The sequence below is a fragment of the Corapipo altera genome, unplaced genomic scaffold, assembly GCF_003945725.1.
Source record: "Corapipo altera isolate COAL_440 unplaced genomic scaffold, ASM394572v1 71, whole genome shotgun sequence".
In the NCBI taxonomy this organism is placed as follows: Eukaryota; Metazoa; Chordata; class Aves; order Passeriformes; family Pipridae; genus Corapipo; species Corapipo altera.
Window position 1 is genome coordinate 2592286 of NW_020884916.1, and position 14873 is coordinate 2607158.

The 14873-nt window shown below is 43.8% G+C and overlaps 1 protein-coding gene across 2 annotated transcripts in view; it reads left to right on the forward strand.

Moving 5' to 3' along the window:
• Nucleotides 1-14873, forward strand: part of ARHGEF12 (Rho guanine nucleotide exchange factor 12) — a 76695-nt gene that overhangs the window by 39234 nt on the left and 22588 nt on the right. For both annotated transcript variants that reach the window (XM_027655782.1, XM_027655783.1), the window contains exons 5-17: nt 5707-5805; nt 6242-6291; nt 7093-7150; nt 7822-8000; nt 8377-8454; nt 8647-8766; nt 9376-9510; nt 10899-10970; nt 11700-11792; nt 12208-12318; nt 12953-13051; nt 13726-13768; nt 13897-14002. In XM_027655782.1, the coding sequence (XP_027511583.1) occupies nt 5707-5805; nt 6242-6291; nt 7093-7150; nt 7822-8000; nt 8377-8454; nt 8647-8766; nt 9376-9510; nt 10899-10970; nt 11700-11792; nt 12208-12318; nt 12953-13051; nt 13726-13768; nt 13897-14002 (1243 nt within the window). The remainder of the gene's footprint in view (nt 1-5706; nt 5806-6241; nt 6292-7092; nt 7151-7821; nt 8001-8376; nt 8455-8646; nt 8767-9375; nt 9511-10898; nt 10971-11699; nt 11793-12207; nt 12319-12952; nt 13052-13725; nt 13769-13896; nt 14003-14873) is intronic.

Genomic DNA, 14873 nt, shown 5'->3' on the forward strand with positions numbered 1-14873 from the left:
GCAGGGAGATGAAGGAATGAGCAGGGAAGTGAGGGAATGAGCAGGGAATGAAGGAAGGAGCAAGCAGGGAAATGAAGGACCGAGCAGGGAGATGAGGGAATGAGCAGGGAAGTAAGGGAATGAGCAGGGAATGAGGGAGTGAGCTGGGAAATGAGGGAGTGAGCAGGGAAGTGAAGGAATGAGCAGGGAAATGAGAGAGTGAGCAGAAAAATGACCTGGTGGAACAGCAGGGATTTGGGGTGGAACAGCAGGGATTTGGGGGTGATGCTCCCTGTGAGGAGCAGTTCTCCCCTGCCGGGTGGATGCTGGTTCCTTGGATGGATGCTGGTTCCTCATTCCCAGATCCCTGCCTGGAGTTCTTTTTCCCGGTGCTGCTCACCCCCAACACACCAGAGGTGCCGTGGAGCTGCCGTGGGTTAATGCCAGGAAACATTTGGTGTGTTTGATGGGATGGCTGCATGTTTACTCCACTCCCTCAGTCCGTGGCTTTCCATGTGTGGCCGACAACAGAAACACGACTTCCTAACGTCGGCTTTGACTTCCCCCAAAGCTTCCTGCAGATGCTCTGCCCGTGGCTGGGATCTCTGGGAGCAGTTTCCACTCATCCTTCCTTTCCAGTGGCCTTGGCTGGGTTGGACCTGGCCCTGCTTTTTTGTCTCTGCCCTCTGCTTTTCCCAGGTTCTGTGGAATGTGTGGAGAACTCTGCTGTTTGCTTTGGATGGGCCCAAACTATTCCAAAACCTACAAGTAGAAATGCTGGGCTGATATTTTTCTCACTGGTAACTGGCCCTTGGAAAGGGAATAATAGAGAAGTCTGGAATGACAACAGGAAAAGGAGGTGTGGCTTTCTGTGTGTGTGTGTTTGTTCTTACCTCTTGAAATTTTTAATTAAGAGAGCAGAATTTCTTGAAGTATATGAGTGGCTCTGGGGGGCAGAGTGGTGAGGCAGGGAAATTGGTCTGACATACAGAAGTTAATTTATAGTGGCATGAGCTCAGAGTGGGATATTTTCTTTCATAAGTCCGATTATATTTGTATATTCAGCAAAATTTAGATGATCAGGAGAGAGATTGAGTGTAGGTTCAGATATGCTATAATGTACTAATTAGTGCCCTGATCTCCCATGATACTTAATACTTGTTTTTCAAAGTAGAATTTTCATCTCTTATATGAATTTACAACTGAATTTAGCTCTCAGGGTGGTAGGTGAGATAGCTTCTCTTTTCCTTTTCCCCATGATTTGTTTGCTCTCCAAAAATATCTTCCTTTATTGTTAGTAATGACCAATTTTTGGCCTGAATATTCACTCAGACTTTACACAGACTCTTTCACATTTTGCCTCCAAATCTGTGATAAATTTTGGAGGTTTTGGGGGTTTTTTGTTGTTTTGAACCCCTAGGTTTGAGCTGGTTTGAAATCGAACTTAACTCTTCCTGGTTTCTTCCTGGCAGTTCTTATCATCTTTGTGTTATGGTCACTATTTTTCCAGACCTTTTTTAAAGGACTTTTGGGAGCCCCTCATCACTACCTTTAGAATAACCAGGAAGGGCTGGGAATGCAGGGAGGGCTGGACCACAGGGGTTGAATGTGGTGTTGCCATGGGAGCAGATAGTCCTATTTATCACATTAAAATACATGGCTCTTTTTTTTCTCTAAAGGTTACCAACCCTTGTTTTATGAGCAGTATTTAGTGCCATTGTTAATAACAATTTTATCCAGGCTCTATGGACTGCACTGTTCAAACAATATAGTTTTTTGCAGTGACTTTGCATGACTTCTGTTAGTGGAAGAATCTGAGGAATGCTGCTTATATGGCATCTGGTATGAAATCATGGTAATGACTAGAAATGAAATTCAGAATTTCATCCACTGAGAATCTGTCCTTATAAAAGCTGATGGTTCTATTTGTTCCGTGGAGCAACGTTTCTGAAAATACTTTACAGAAAGAAGGCTTCCCAAATGGAGTGAAACATTTGGACATTCTCAAATCCCCAAGGAGTTTGGTTTTTGTTTTTTTTTGGTTTTGGGGTTTTTTTTGTTTATGGAATGATTCATTCCAAATCACTCCCCATTAAACTGCATTTTCCTGTTGTGGCCTCATGGCCCCAGGGGAGGTTATAGTTCACAAATCTCAGCTCCCATCGTGTCCTGCAGAGCTGGAGCAGAGGAAAAGCCTTGGGGTGTTATGGGAGATGGAATTTATGCCTCATGGAGTCATGGTTTGGGTTGGAAGGGACCTTAAAAATCATCTCTGCCACGGGCAGGGCCACCTTCCACCAGCCCAGGTTGCTCCAAGCCCTGTCCAACCTGGTCTCTCCATTCTCTCCAGCAAGTCAAGTTTTCAGAATGAAACTCTACTCTATTCGTTGGGAACAGCTAATGAAATTCCCTATTTCGTTGAATAACTTCCAAATGGTAGAAGAGGAGATGAAGTAAATGACCTTCTTACTCGAGGAGCTCTTGGGAGAACCGAAATGTGTCTGGCAAGACTGGCTGAGATGTTAATTTTAGCCATGGGGTGTCAATGACCTTGAGAAGTTTGACTTTACCCTTCCCCACTGTCCAAAGGCACTTGGATCAGGGCTGGAGAACAGAGAGGGACTAGTGCCACCTACTGAAGAGTGGATCCTCTTTGCTTTACTTGCAATTCTTCTGTCTGCTTTCATTTTTAATCTCAAACCTCTCTAACTCCAGCCCACGGGTGGCTGCTCTGCTGTGCTCTCGGCTTGAGTGAGTTTGGAGAATTACCATCTGCATGAGGACAAAAAAAGAGATCAAGATTTATTGTTTTCTCCACAGAATTCTCTGAATCCACTCGAGGCACAACCATGTAATCTGATTTTGTGTGCTTGAAGCTTGGTTAAGTGATTTCTCCTCACTTTGTGCCACTGAGACACTGTCAAAAGGAAGCAAATGTGGAATAACATTATTAGTGATCTGATTTTGTCAGTGATTAGTTCTGCTGACCTTGTAATATACACCAAGTTTCAGCTGGAAAGAGTGAAATATCATGGCAAGATATTTCAAAATAAACAGCTCAGGATTTCCATCCAGGGAACACTTAAGGATTGGAACACAAAGGGGAAAAAGGTGAATGAAAAGCTGGTTGTCACTTGGTTTAGTTGGTAGTTTAATGTCCCTGGGTGTTCTTGTGATATCCAGGCGTGACAGGAGCTGCTCTTGGCAACTCTGCATTGGTGTCCTTGGGCTCCCAGTGGTTTGTGGCTTTCCTGTGAGTCCATTCCTGAGTGTCTGATGAGGTGTTCAAGGGACCAGCCGTGGGTTATGAAAACATTGCTGCTCTGCTCTCAAAATTCCACCACGCAGCAGATTTCAAACTGAAGGTGTTTTACTTAAGGGACCAAAAGGGAGCAAATGGCAGATTTTTGGGGGGTTTTAGAGAGCACTTCAAGGTTGCTCTTTTCAGTGTGCCTGGTTCAGACAAGGAGTGCTATCAGAGCAGGTCTGGTTCTGCAGGTAATAGTGTTACCTTCAGATAACGACATTAAAATCACTAGAAAGCTGCTGTGTATCCCAGTCAAGGATGGAATCTCTCAGCTGGCCTGCCTACAGCTCAGTCCAGCCTTTATGTTGTGTTAGGAGAAGGGTTAAGTACCTGTTCCTTGTCTGAAGGGAGCAAATACAGGGAAAAAGCAATTATGGAGTTATTTGGGTTCAAGTTGTCCTAATTTCAGTTGTTTCTCCATTCTAAATTTAAAAGGGGTTTTTGGGTGAATTTGAGACTTGTGGTGTTACACAGTTGGGAACTCTAAACTCTGTAAGGCCAGTTTGTGTTGCATCACCTGCTGCATTTCTGCTTTGGCATCAGGCTCATTCCAGGAGGAAGGTCATCAATAGATCCAAAAAAAAAAAAATAGATCCACTGGAAAAAAAGCAATCCAGTGGAAGAGCAGCGAGTGCTCAGGGCTACCCTGTGTCTTTAAAGAAGGACAGTTCTTGTGAGTCAAAAGATTAGTTTGGTGGCTTACTCATAAAACCTGTAGGGCTGGCACAGGGCTGGAAAGGAGCTGTTTTTATGGAATAGCACATGTTCCCACACCCCACCCCGGGGCATCATTCTTGTGAAGTGAGGCTTCAAGAAGCTTGGTCACACAGAAGAATGGGAGGTGCAGAAGGGAGAGGCTTGTGCTTTCCCTTAACCATGTGAAGAGGCTCAGGGGGAATTTGCTCCTCTTGTCTGCTCTCACCTTGCATCCATCCCATCCCACTGTGCGTGTTGTGAGTTACTGGGATGTGACACTGGGACCAGACTGCTGCAAAAGTCCTGGAATACAGCCTTTCCCACTGCTCCCACACCCATTTTCATGGATGCCACACTGGAGGAGAACAGGACTGACTGGGCAGGCTGTGTTTTCACTTGAGGCTCCTCATTTCCATCAGGAGTTGCTCCAGAGAAGTGAAAGGAGCTGTAGTGGTGTGAGAGTAATTTAAGCTGTGGGTATGACTCCATGCTCTGTTACAGTTCAGTCCTTAAAAAGTATTCCAGAAAAGCCAGTCTGTCTGGGACAGCTCCCTGTGCTCCCTCTACACTAAACAGCATGGCCACAATTTCAGTATCTGATTGTGGAGAACTCCCAGTTCCTCTTCAAGGTGCTGGTGTAGGGATTTTGCCTGATGTGGCTGTAGAAAAGAAGCAGCAAAGCAAGCTGGTAGAAATAAGGGTGATATAAATAAAAGGACATCGGGGAAGCATTTTGCAAAGTTCCTAAAGTCACTTTTCAGGATAATGGCTCCACTGTGGGAGGCTTTTTGCAGATGCTCCTGGGGAAGTACTCAACAATGAATATGCCAAGACTGCTGCTTGCTTTTGTTTTATTTTCCCCTTATTTCGTTTTCAGGTGAGCAAGAGACATAACCAGCATTTCACTTTGTCAAAATGCTGCAGCTACTAAGTAAATGTATCTCATTATTAATGTATGCTCACATTACACTGAGTATAGCAGGAAACAAAACAAGTTGCCTTTGATGTCTCACAGCAAGTTAAAGGAGGAGCAGATTCAAACTCACATCTCCTGGGATTTTGGCCCTGAACTTCAGTAGCCTGAAGCAGGGTCTTTATTTCAGAAGTCTCATTCAGGGGAGTTAAGTGTGGCTTGTACTTGTTCCCTGCTGCTGGTCTGGCTCTGTGTGATATTCTCACCTGGAACAGAAGGTGCCCCAAGAGGAGACTTGTGCTGAGAATGGGCAGAACTTTTTCCTGATCACTAAATCTCTTTTAGTCCAACCCCCTCGTGTTAGTCTGAGAGATTTGTGACTTCTCGTAGAAGCTGTGTGTTGTTTTTGATGAAGTGGAACATGACAGCCCTCTGGTGTACTCTGAAAAACCATTAACACAGACAAAGGGAATGATGCTCATTGGTTTGTGTACTGCTGCTCTTCCTTAAAAGCTGCTTTTACCTCGAGTTGTGTGTGATGTGCCAGAGCTGTCTGCATCTCTGCTGCTCTATCTCTCTGTTTTGTGTAGCTGAAACAATAAGCTTGACCTGTCTTGACATCCCTCTCTATTCCTGGACTGCTGCCCTGTTTCTGTCTCTCATATATTTTCCCTCTGTTGTACTGTACCAGTTCCTCTCAGTACTGTGTGATTATCTAGGAGGATAAGGTTTTGGACTGATGCCCAGCTTGTGTCTCTTTGTATTTCTCTCCTCCTCTTTCCCCTGGCCTTTCCCCACCTTTCTGGTGCAGGTCTGGTTCAGCGGTGTGTCGTGATCCAGCGGGATGAGAACGGGTTCGGGCTGACGGTCAGCGGAGACAACCCGGTCTTCGTGCAGTCCGTCAAGGAAGGTGGGCAAGGAGGGGGCCAAACGTGCCAGCCAGGGAGCAGCCTGAGGCTTTCCATGGGGATCAGAGAAACAGGGAGGAGAAAACTCCGAAAATCCCCGTGGGTGGGGCGGCTGCACCTTGGGAATGACGTGTGGCTCTTTTGGGATGCAGCGAATCGCCTGCTCCGTGTCTGATGGGTTGGAAACTGGCCTCTTGTGTCCAAGGGGAGGGAAATGAGTCCTTGGAATGTGGTGGGATTGTGGCTTTGGGGTGTACACTGCCAGGGGAGAACAGAGCTGCTCTAGACAAGATACCCAGAGATTTTAACCTGCTGGGGACAGAGGAAGCTTGGCAGAGTGCAGGAAGCAGTTTTGCATCAAACTGTGAAAGTGTTTAAACCATTTTTCTTTGCGTGTTTGTACTGAAATGGGAACTGAAGGGTTTCTTTTCCCTGCAGATGGAGCAGCCATGCGGGCTGGAGTGCAAACAGGGGATAGAATTATCAAGGTAAGGGCATTCAGATTGTGGGGGAAATGGATCCTGAAAAAACGCCTTGATACATCTGCTGGGATGTTTTCATTTGCCTGGCAGACTGAGGAGTGGGTTGTTTCCATGTTCTGGGGATACCAGACCAGTAACCACTGAAATCCCACTGCTCAGTGTTACTTTTATTGTGGAGATCACTCATTTCAGAGCTTTATGGGTCAGTTCAGCATCCTACAAGGTTCAGGTATCACAAATACAACAGAAACAGAAATGGCAGGGGAGAGAAGGAACTGAGAGTTACTAATAATCACCTGTAGATAAAGTCTGCCTGAATTATTGTTTTTCCCCTGAGTGTCCCCAGATCCATGTTTTCTTTTAGTGCCAAGCAACTAAGAAACCAAGTCAGTAACTAAAAAGACTGTGTAAACTATTAGTGCAAAGTGATTGCTTGTGCTCCACCAGCTCCTGACACAAATAGAGCTGGGATTTCAACCAGGCATTTAAATTAATGAATTAAATCAGCTACCCTGTTGTTTTTCTGCCCAGTCAGAGATGGATTGCTTTTTTATGTTTGTTTGACTGCTTGGAGTATGGTGTTGTTTTTTTTTTTGGTATGTGTATAGTTTTCTTTTAGCAGAGCTCTGCTCACTGAGATAAACTGTTAGAAGGATAAATTGTTTGCCTGATGGTGTCTTGAAAGATGTAGTAATGGAGGTGGGGGTGGGGAAAGAAAATATTGTAGTGCTTTTTGTGTCATTTGTGGATGCTTTTGGTTGGGAATCAGTTGCTAAACACTGAATTTTCTCCCCCTCCCTGCCCCAGGTGAACGGCACCCTCGTAACACACTCGAACCATTTGGAGGTGGTAAAGCTGATCAAGTGTAAGTAAAGGCCATTCCTGACCCTGGGCTCCTTAAAAGTGTGACAGGCATCATTTGAAAGGCTGACTGAGCCTTCAGGTGACAAGGGTGAGGTCTAACCATGCCCAGTGCTGAGAGAGAAAGGGAGGGTGTGAAACAGGGAAGTGAAATTGGGGTAATTCTGACACCTTGAACTCAACCTGGTACATTCTCCTGTAGCTTCTCCTTAGCTTGATGTTTGAATTTACTGTCAAGCCTTGCCCAGGTGCTTTCCCATCTTTTGTTTCCACCTTAAATACCAGGCACTTTTAAGTGCATTGCTGGGTGATGCTTGCAAAGCACTGGCATTGCTGAAGGAAGTGTGTTCTTGGTTGATTATCTTGCACAAGGAAGAAGGTGGTGGTGGTTCCTTCCACCCCAGCAGAGTTTATTTTGTGGCCTGAACCAGTGTGTACTGTAAATACAACCTGCTGGACTAGAAATTATTGGAGTGCTTGCTTTTATATCACGGAAGTTTTTGGATTACCCGAGATTTAAATAGATGTTTGTAAACCAGAGCTGATCACGCTCTCAGATTTGAAGGAGGAATGGGTGAGGAATGGTCTGAGTTTTGTCTCCAGGGTGAATCATGGGAGTAGAATCACAGAAATCTCCAAATGTCTGACGTGTGACCTGTCCTTGTCTCCCTGCAGCGGGTTCCTATGTAGCTCTCACTGTCCAGGGGCGCCCACCAGGGTCGCCCCAGATTCCCTTGGCTGATTCTGAAGTGGATCTGGCAGGATTTGGGCATATGTCTCCCATCATGACATCTCCCCACTCACCTGGCACATCAGGAAATGCAGAAAGGATCACCAGCCCAGTGCTTATGGGGGTAAGATTTAAAGCTCTCTTTCCAAAGAACTGTGGAAATGTAGTCTGGTATTTTTTTTATTTTTTTTAACCTGGATTATTTAGTGCTTCTTGCACAAATCACAAATTGGAATATTTATCCTGTCAGTGGGTATTTATTCCCTGGGTGAAAAACATTTTGCAAGTGAAAATATCCAGTCTCATCTGAGGGTTTTTTAAATGTTGATAGCTGTGTTCAGAATTAGGAAAGAACACATAGGATTGTGTTTGGAAGCTTGAATTGCTTTTTGTTTAGAGCCCGTGTTTGGGAAGCAGATGAAAAATGGGCATGTCCACTCTCCTGGTCTTCCCATCTCCACCAAAAAAACCCCACCCCTTAATCTCTCTGTATTTTCTAGGAGGAGAATAATATTGTCCACAACCAGAAGGTGGAGATTCTGAGGAAGATGCTGCAGAAGGAGCAGGAGAGGCTGCAGGTACCGGGGTTGTGTGAGGTGGAGAGGGGTGGGGGAAAGTCAGAGGTGGGTTGTTGAATCACTGCTTACAGAGCTATGGAAAATAGACCTTCTGTAGCAGCTGTTTATTATTGAAATGTGTAAATGGAATGAAGGGAGCAGTAGGTTGTGGTTCCAAGCTGAGGTGCTGAGTGGAAGCTCAATTCTTTGCAGTCCCTCCAAGAGGAGTACGGCCGGTCCCCCACCCCCCGCCTGCTCAAGGAGATCCAGGAGGCCAAAAAGCACATTCCTCAGCTGCAGGAGCAGCTCTCCAAAGCCACAGGCTGCACTCAGGTAACACAACGTGTCGGGCTTCTCCGTGGGATGCTCCAGGTGGAAATTCTTGGGGGATGATGATGTGGGCGAGCAGGAGTTCCCTGCCAGGCTCTGCTGTGCTGGGACAGGCAGGTTGCACCCTCTAGAGCTGAGGCCTGGGAGTTAAACTTGCAGAGGCTGTCAAGCAGTGCAGTGTAATGTCAGTGTAAGGACATGCAGGAGGCTTTGCAGTGGGCTTTCAAATCATCTGTGAAAAACTGCTTTTAAAACAGTAAGTGTGAGCTATCATGTGTTGATTGGTCTGTCAGTGTGACTTCAGAAAACCCCTTGAAGTCATTCTTACAGTGGGGAATGAAGAACTGGAAGCTTAAAACAATTTTACCTTCACTTTTGAAAAAAAAAAAAAATTAACTTCTGTTATATGTTATTTTTCCCCTTTTCCTTCTGCCTGTGATAAGTCCTGAAAACCTGATGTGGTTTTTCTGTTGTTTTCTCTTAGAAAAAAGCATTGCAGCCTTTTCTAGAAGTTTTATAAGTAATGTGATCTAGCTGGCTTTTGTTTTTTGATCATCCCTTGAAATATTCTGTTTGCCCTGTGCTGTCTCCCAACTCACTTTATCTTTTCAGGATGGAGTCCTGTCCTCCAGGTCTGTGTCGGAGTCGCTGCAGATCAGCGAGGGGGAGGCAGAGAGTGGGGACTGTGGGAGCAAACTGGATTGCAGTGGGGACAGCCCCTCCAGACCCAACAGTGACATTGCTGATGTGAGTCTGCAACAGCTCCAGCACTTTGCTTCTCTGCCCTTTGGGTTTGGTTTTCCTGTGTGGGTTCTCTGTGCTGTCCTGTGTGTCACACGTGTGCTCTGTCTCAGTAACTCTGTGCTGGAATGGGCTCCTCAGCACCCACCAAAACTCCTTCCCTGATGAAACATGATAGAATGAACCGGGAAAGAAATGGTGTGGGTTTGGGTTTTTATCCAGGGTTAGATTTCCCTGTAACCAGACAAAGAAAGAGAGATGCCAGCTTCCCTCTCATGACTCAGGTGCCAACTGGAGCATCTTCTCAGGGAATGTTCCAGTTGCAGAACTGTGACTCAGATCCAGTCAGTGGGCAAGTTGCCAGGAAAGTGGGGAAGAGCCTTCCTTCTACCAAATAAGCTTCAGTTCTTGCCAGCAGTAAAGGCTCTTAGTGTGCTCCCTCATTAGTTATCAATCTGTGCTCGTGTGCTCTCCCTGCTGCAGAGCCCTAGTGCCTAATCCTTAATTAAGTCACTATCTGATTAGTGCAGGGGAATTGAGACCCTGTGCTTGGATTTGGCCTGAGTTTGTTGATTAACTTAAGGATGTGGGAGCTAAATTTGTCCCAGCAGTTGGAAGTGAAAGCAAGGTGGGTCAGATGTGAACAGACATGACTCTAATGTGAAATGTTCCTCCTCCAGCTCCAAATCTGACTGGATATCACTCATGTTTTTATGTAATAAATACAGAAAAAATTCATAGTTATCTTCCTGATAGACTTAATCCTGTCAGTATTGTGGATGCATTAGATCACTGCAGGTGATTGGCACACCAAACATTCAGACTTTTTAATCCAGAGTGGCTCTGAGAAAGGATCAGGGGGCAATAGAAACCTTTGGAAGCTGAACAAGAACTCCAGAATTGTGCAGCTGGGGTGGAATAACTTTATGGAAAAAGACAGGCTGGAAAGCAACAGCCTGGCTGAAAAAAAACCTTTGGACACACTGAAGATGAGCCAAGAGCACGTGGTTTTTGCAAATAAAGCCAAGGGTGTGCTGGGCCACCTGAGGAAGAGAAGGTGGAGAAAAGAGAGCTAAACATGAACTGTCAATAGAGGAGGAGAGGGCGTTGAAAAGCCAAGGACAGGTGGTAGATTTTACAGCTCTGCTGTTGCTCAGTGTCACCAGCTTTCTTCCCCAAACTGCTTCTGCATTCACTTGGGGTTTTGGGGGTTTTTGTGAACTGTGCACGTAGGACACACATCTCAGCCTGTCTTTTCAACACCTCAGCTGTTGAGCAGCTCACTGTGTGAGAAAGGAGAAGTTTTGGCTGTTGTGGGTGAAACACTTGGTGTGCAGTTCTCACTTTCCTGGATTTGCTGGTTCTTACCAGAACTGAACTTCCTTCTCTCCCAGAGTCCTCGCAGTGGCTTGAAGGAGAGGATTTATCCAGATGAGAGCCCAGAAAAGCCTGAGGTTCAAGATACTGTGAGTACAAATCATAAAGTGTCACAACAGCATCTCCTGTAATGGGCCCATTAAAATCTTGCTGCTTTTCCCCCACTTTCTAAATGGAGCCTGCATGAACTTTGCTTGAGAAAATAAAATGCAATTAAAATGGTGCAGGGAAAGTTAATTAGCTGAGTAAATGTTTATGGAGCTTAAGAGCAGAGCCGTTTAGAGGCAAGAAATCCATAATCAGCGGTAAAACAGCTGGACAGAAAATAGGTAGAGCAGTTGTACATGTTTTATTCTTTGAGTCCAGCCTTTTTTTAGGATATTTAGTCGTTTTGAGGCTGGCATCATCAGCAGTGGTAAAAGTGGAGCACAGCAGGAAGTGCAGACCTGTCTGAACGTATCATCCTCCTTAGGATGACTTCCCAGTTATTTTTCCCCTCATCTGCCTGTCTTTCCACAGTCATATTTCTCCATTTACACTAAGATGGCATTTGTCATCTGCCACATGCTCGGTGTGCTCATGTGTGTAGAGGATGCAGTTGGTCCTGAATCATCTGATTTGATGGTTCTGGGGGGGAGCATTGGTGAGGGGAGCTGCAAACTTGGACAAGGCTGAGGGAAGACACGTGGGTTTCCACGGAGTTTGGAGAAGAATAAAAAGGATAGTGATGTTTCCAGCTTGGTAAAGAAGGTTTACTGTGATAAGAGAGTAACAGAATCATGCTTTTCTTCCCTTCCCTTGCTCCTGACTCACCCCAGGATTCCCAGTCCAGTGTTGGAAGTCCTTTATCCCGAGTGGGGACTCAGATCATTGGAGCAGAGGATGATGACTTTGACACGGAACAGGAGCAGGTGGGAACAACTTTTGGCCTCAGCCACCCTTTTTCCTATCGAAATCCCATTCTGTTCCTCTGGGCCTAAACTCCAGGTGCTCCATGACTTGCTTGTATTGAGCAGTTCTGGTGAAATAAGAGTTAGGGACTGTGATTCTTGTTATTGCTGGTCTTGCCAAACAGGAACATTTGGGGAGTTTGTGACAATATGCCATCTTTGAGTCTGTTATCCTTTCCTTCTTCTCATAACTTCAAGCTTTCTAGACATTAATTTGCCTTATTTCATTTGCTTGTGTAGTTTCTGTGAAGTTCTGCATTATTGTCCCAGCAGTGGCTTTTGCCATATATTTACTCTTGAGTTATTTTAGCTGCCCTGGGTTTATCTCACAGCAGCTTTCTGGAATAATTCAGGTGTTTTCCTTGTACCTCCACAGATTAATGGACAGTGCAGCTGCTTCCAGAACATCGAGCTCCTGAAGTCTCGTCCAGCTCACCTGGCTGTTCTCCTGCACCACGTGGTGTCTCAGTTTGATCCTGCAGCACTGGTAGGATGTTCTGGAATTGTTTCCCTGATAGTATAAACCAGAATAAATCAGGATCTCCTCATGTAGCACTCAGTGGCTTGACTTGGCCAGGGGAGAGATACAAGCCCTGTGCAGGCATGAGGGTGATAAATCTCTCCTTTGTCTTCTCAGGTAGATGGAGGAGCACAAAAACTGTCCTCTTTATATTTAGCTGTTCACAAATAAATATTTAGCTCTTGAAAGCCTTTCATTCCACCCTAAGGTGGTGGGATTAGTTGTGTCTGATCTCCCTGTGTCTTCCCTCTCCGCTGATTTTTATCTCTGGTTCCCTCCATGACTGAAAGTACCTGGGAAGGGTTTCAATCCAGCAGTGCTGAATTCCTTGAAATATTTGAAAGAAAACTCGGGAGTTAGGGGTGTTAGGTGGGATTAGCTGTGTACAGGGAAGGTCTGACCTCTCTGTGTCTCTTTTCCTGCCCCTTCCCTCTCCCCTGATGTTACCTGAGATTCCCTTGAGGACTCCCAAGTACCTGGGAAGGGTTTCAGTCCAGCAGTGCTGAATTCCTTGAAATGTTTGAAAGAAAACTCGGGATTTAGGGCTGTTAGAAGAGTTGCTGTGGCATCACTGACTTTCTTGCCCTCCTGTTTCCCACAGCTGTGCTACCTTTACACAGACCTGTACAAACAGACCAACTCCAAAGAGACCCGGAGAGTCTTCCTGGAGTTTTACCAGTTCTTCCTGGACAGAGCTGCAGTAGGTTCCAGTCATTTCCCTCAGTTCCAAGCACTTCTAGCAAGTTGATTTTTACCTAAGTCCTCCAAAGTAGAAAATTTTAAAAATAAGAATTTTAATAATACTTACTAATAATGAAATTTAATAAAAGTTTTAAGGGTTTTTTTTGTTGTTTAAATGTTACCAGTGAATACAGGAAATTAATAGAGTTTCAGATGCCTGAAATATCTACATATATATATACACATATATATGCCACAATAAATCACAGGGAATTTGCTGTCTGATAGGAGAAATGATTTAGTGATAGGTAAGCAAACTCTAGCTGTTCTACACTGCCTTTTAGTTAATAATTGCTGTGGATATTGATGTGGCTGTTACAAGAATTGGGAAATTTTATGTGTCTTTTTCAGAGCCTGAGAAAATTCTTTACTGTCATGAATTAAACTGTAAATGTAATTAAATTAAATAAATTAAACCAGATACTGTAGCAGGGGTTTATACACCACATGTTCAAATAATCCCTGGGAAATATAATATATATTCAGCATGGGAGTCTCCCCTTTAAAACCATCAGGGCTTCAGATTGGGTAATTTTGGCTTTTCAGGGAATGTTCTTGTCTGCTCTGTGCTGTGGGTTTTGTTGGGGTGCTGCTGGCTGTGTTTGTTCTCCCATCCTTCCTTCTCTTTTGCAGAATCTCAAAGTTCCAGTTCCAGATGAAATCTCCTTGGAACTAGGTAGGGTGTCCTTGCCCGTTTCTGTAAGGGAAAAGCACAGAGGGTTAAAATATTCTAGGAAATGACTTTATTCTGAGGTGGAGGGGACACTCCTCAAAAGAATCATTTATTAACTTTCTGACTCACAGACAGAAGAAGGCCAGAACTCCTTCCTGAAGAGCTTCACCGCCAGTTCATCCAGACTATGCAAGATAAAGTGTGCCCAGAAGTGCAGAGGAATCTGGAAGATTTCAGGTAACACCCGTTGTCTGTGTGATTTCCACTTCATTCATCTCTACCTTCAGTCAGCATGGCCAGTCCAGGGGAAGCCCAAATTTGAGGGACAGAGTAATTAATCATAGACTGAATTGGAAATGCCACTGGAAAGGACCTCAAAGTGACCAATATTTGAATGCTTTTTGACACTGTTGCAAGTAATCAACTGTCAGATCAATTTTAGAGTTTGGATTCTTCATTCCTTGAAGCTGTTTGAGCCAATTTCAGAATATACTTTCTCAGGTGTTGATGTATAAATCCTTCTTACTAAATGTGTTTATAATCAGCTTATATATTTTTTTTTTTCCCTTTTCCTATTTCCCTCCCCTCCCCCCTTTGGGCACGGAATAATCCACTTTACAAACTTGTCATGGGCATAGAATACAATTTGATAATTTGCCTTTTCATGTGGAGCCATAAGAGCTCTGTGCCAACATCAGACATTATACCAAGACAAGTGTATATTTATATACAAATAGATATATTATATATATATTTATATTATATTTATTATATACGTATATATAATAAATATAATACATATATCTATATGTATTATGTATATATAATATATATAATACATATATCTTTATGTATTATGTGTATATATTATATATAAAGCACATATATCTTTATGTATTATGTGTATATATTATATATATAATACATCTATCTTTATGTATTATGTATATATTATATATAATACATATATCTTTATTATGTATATATTATATATAAAATACATGTACCTTTATGTATTATGTATATATATTATATATAATACATACATACATATATAAAATAAATATATCTATACATATTTTATATATAGTAGAAATATTTTTTTAAT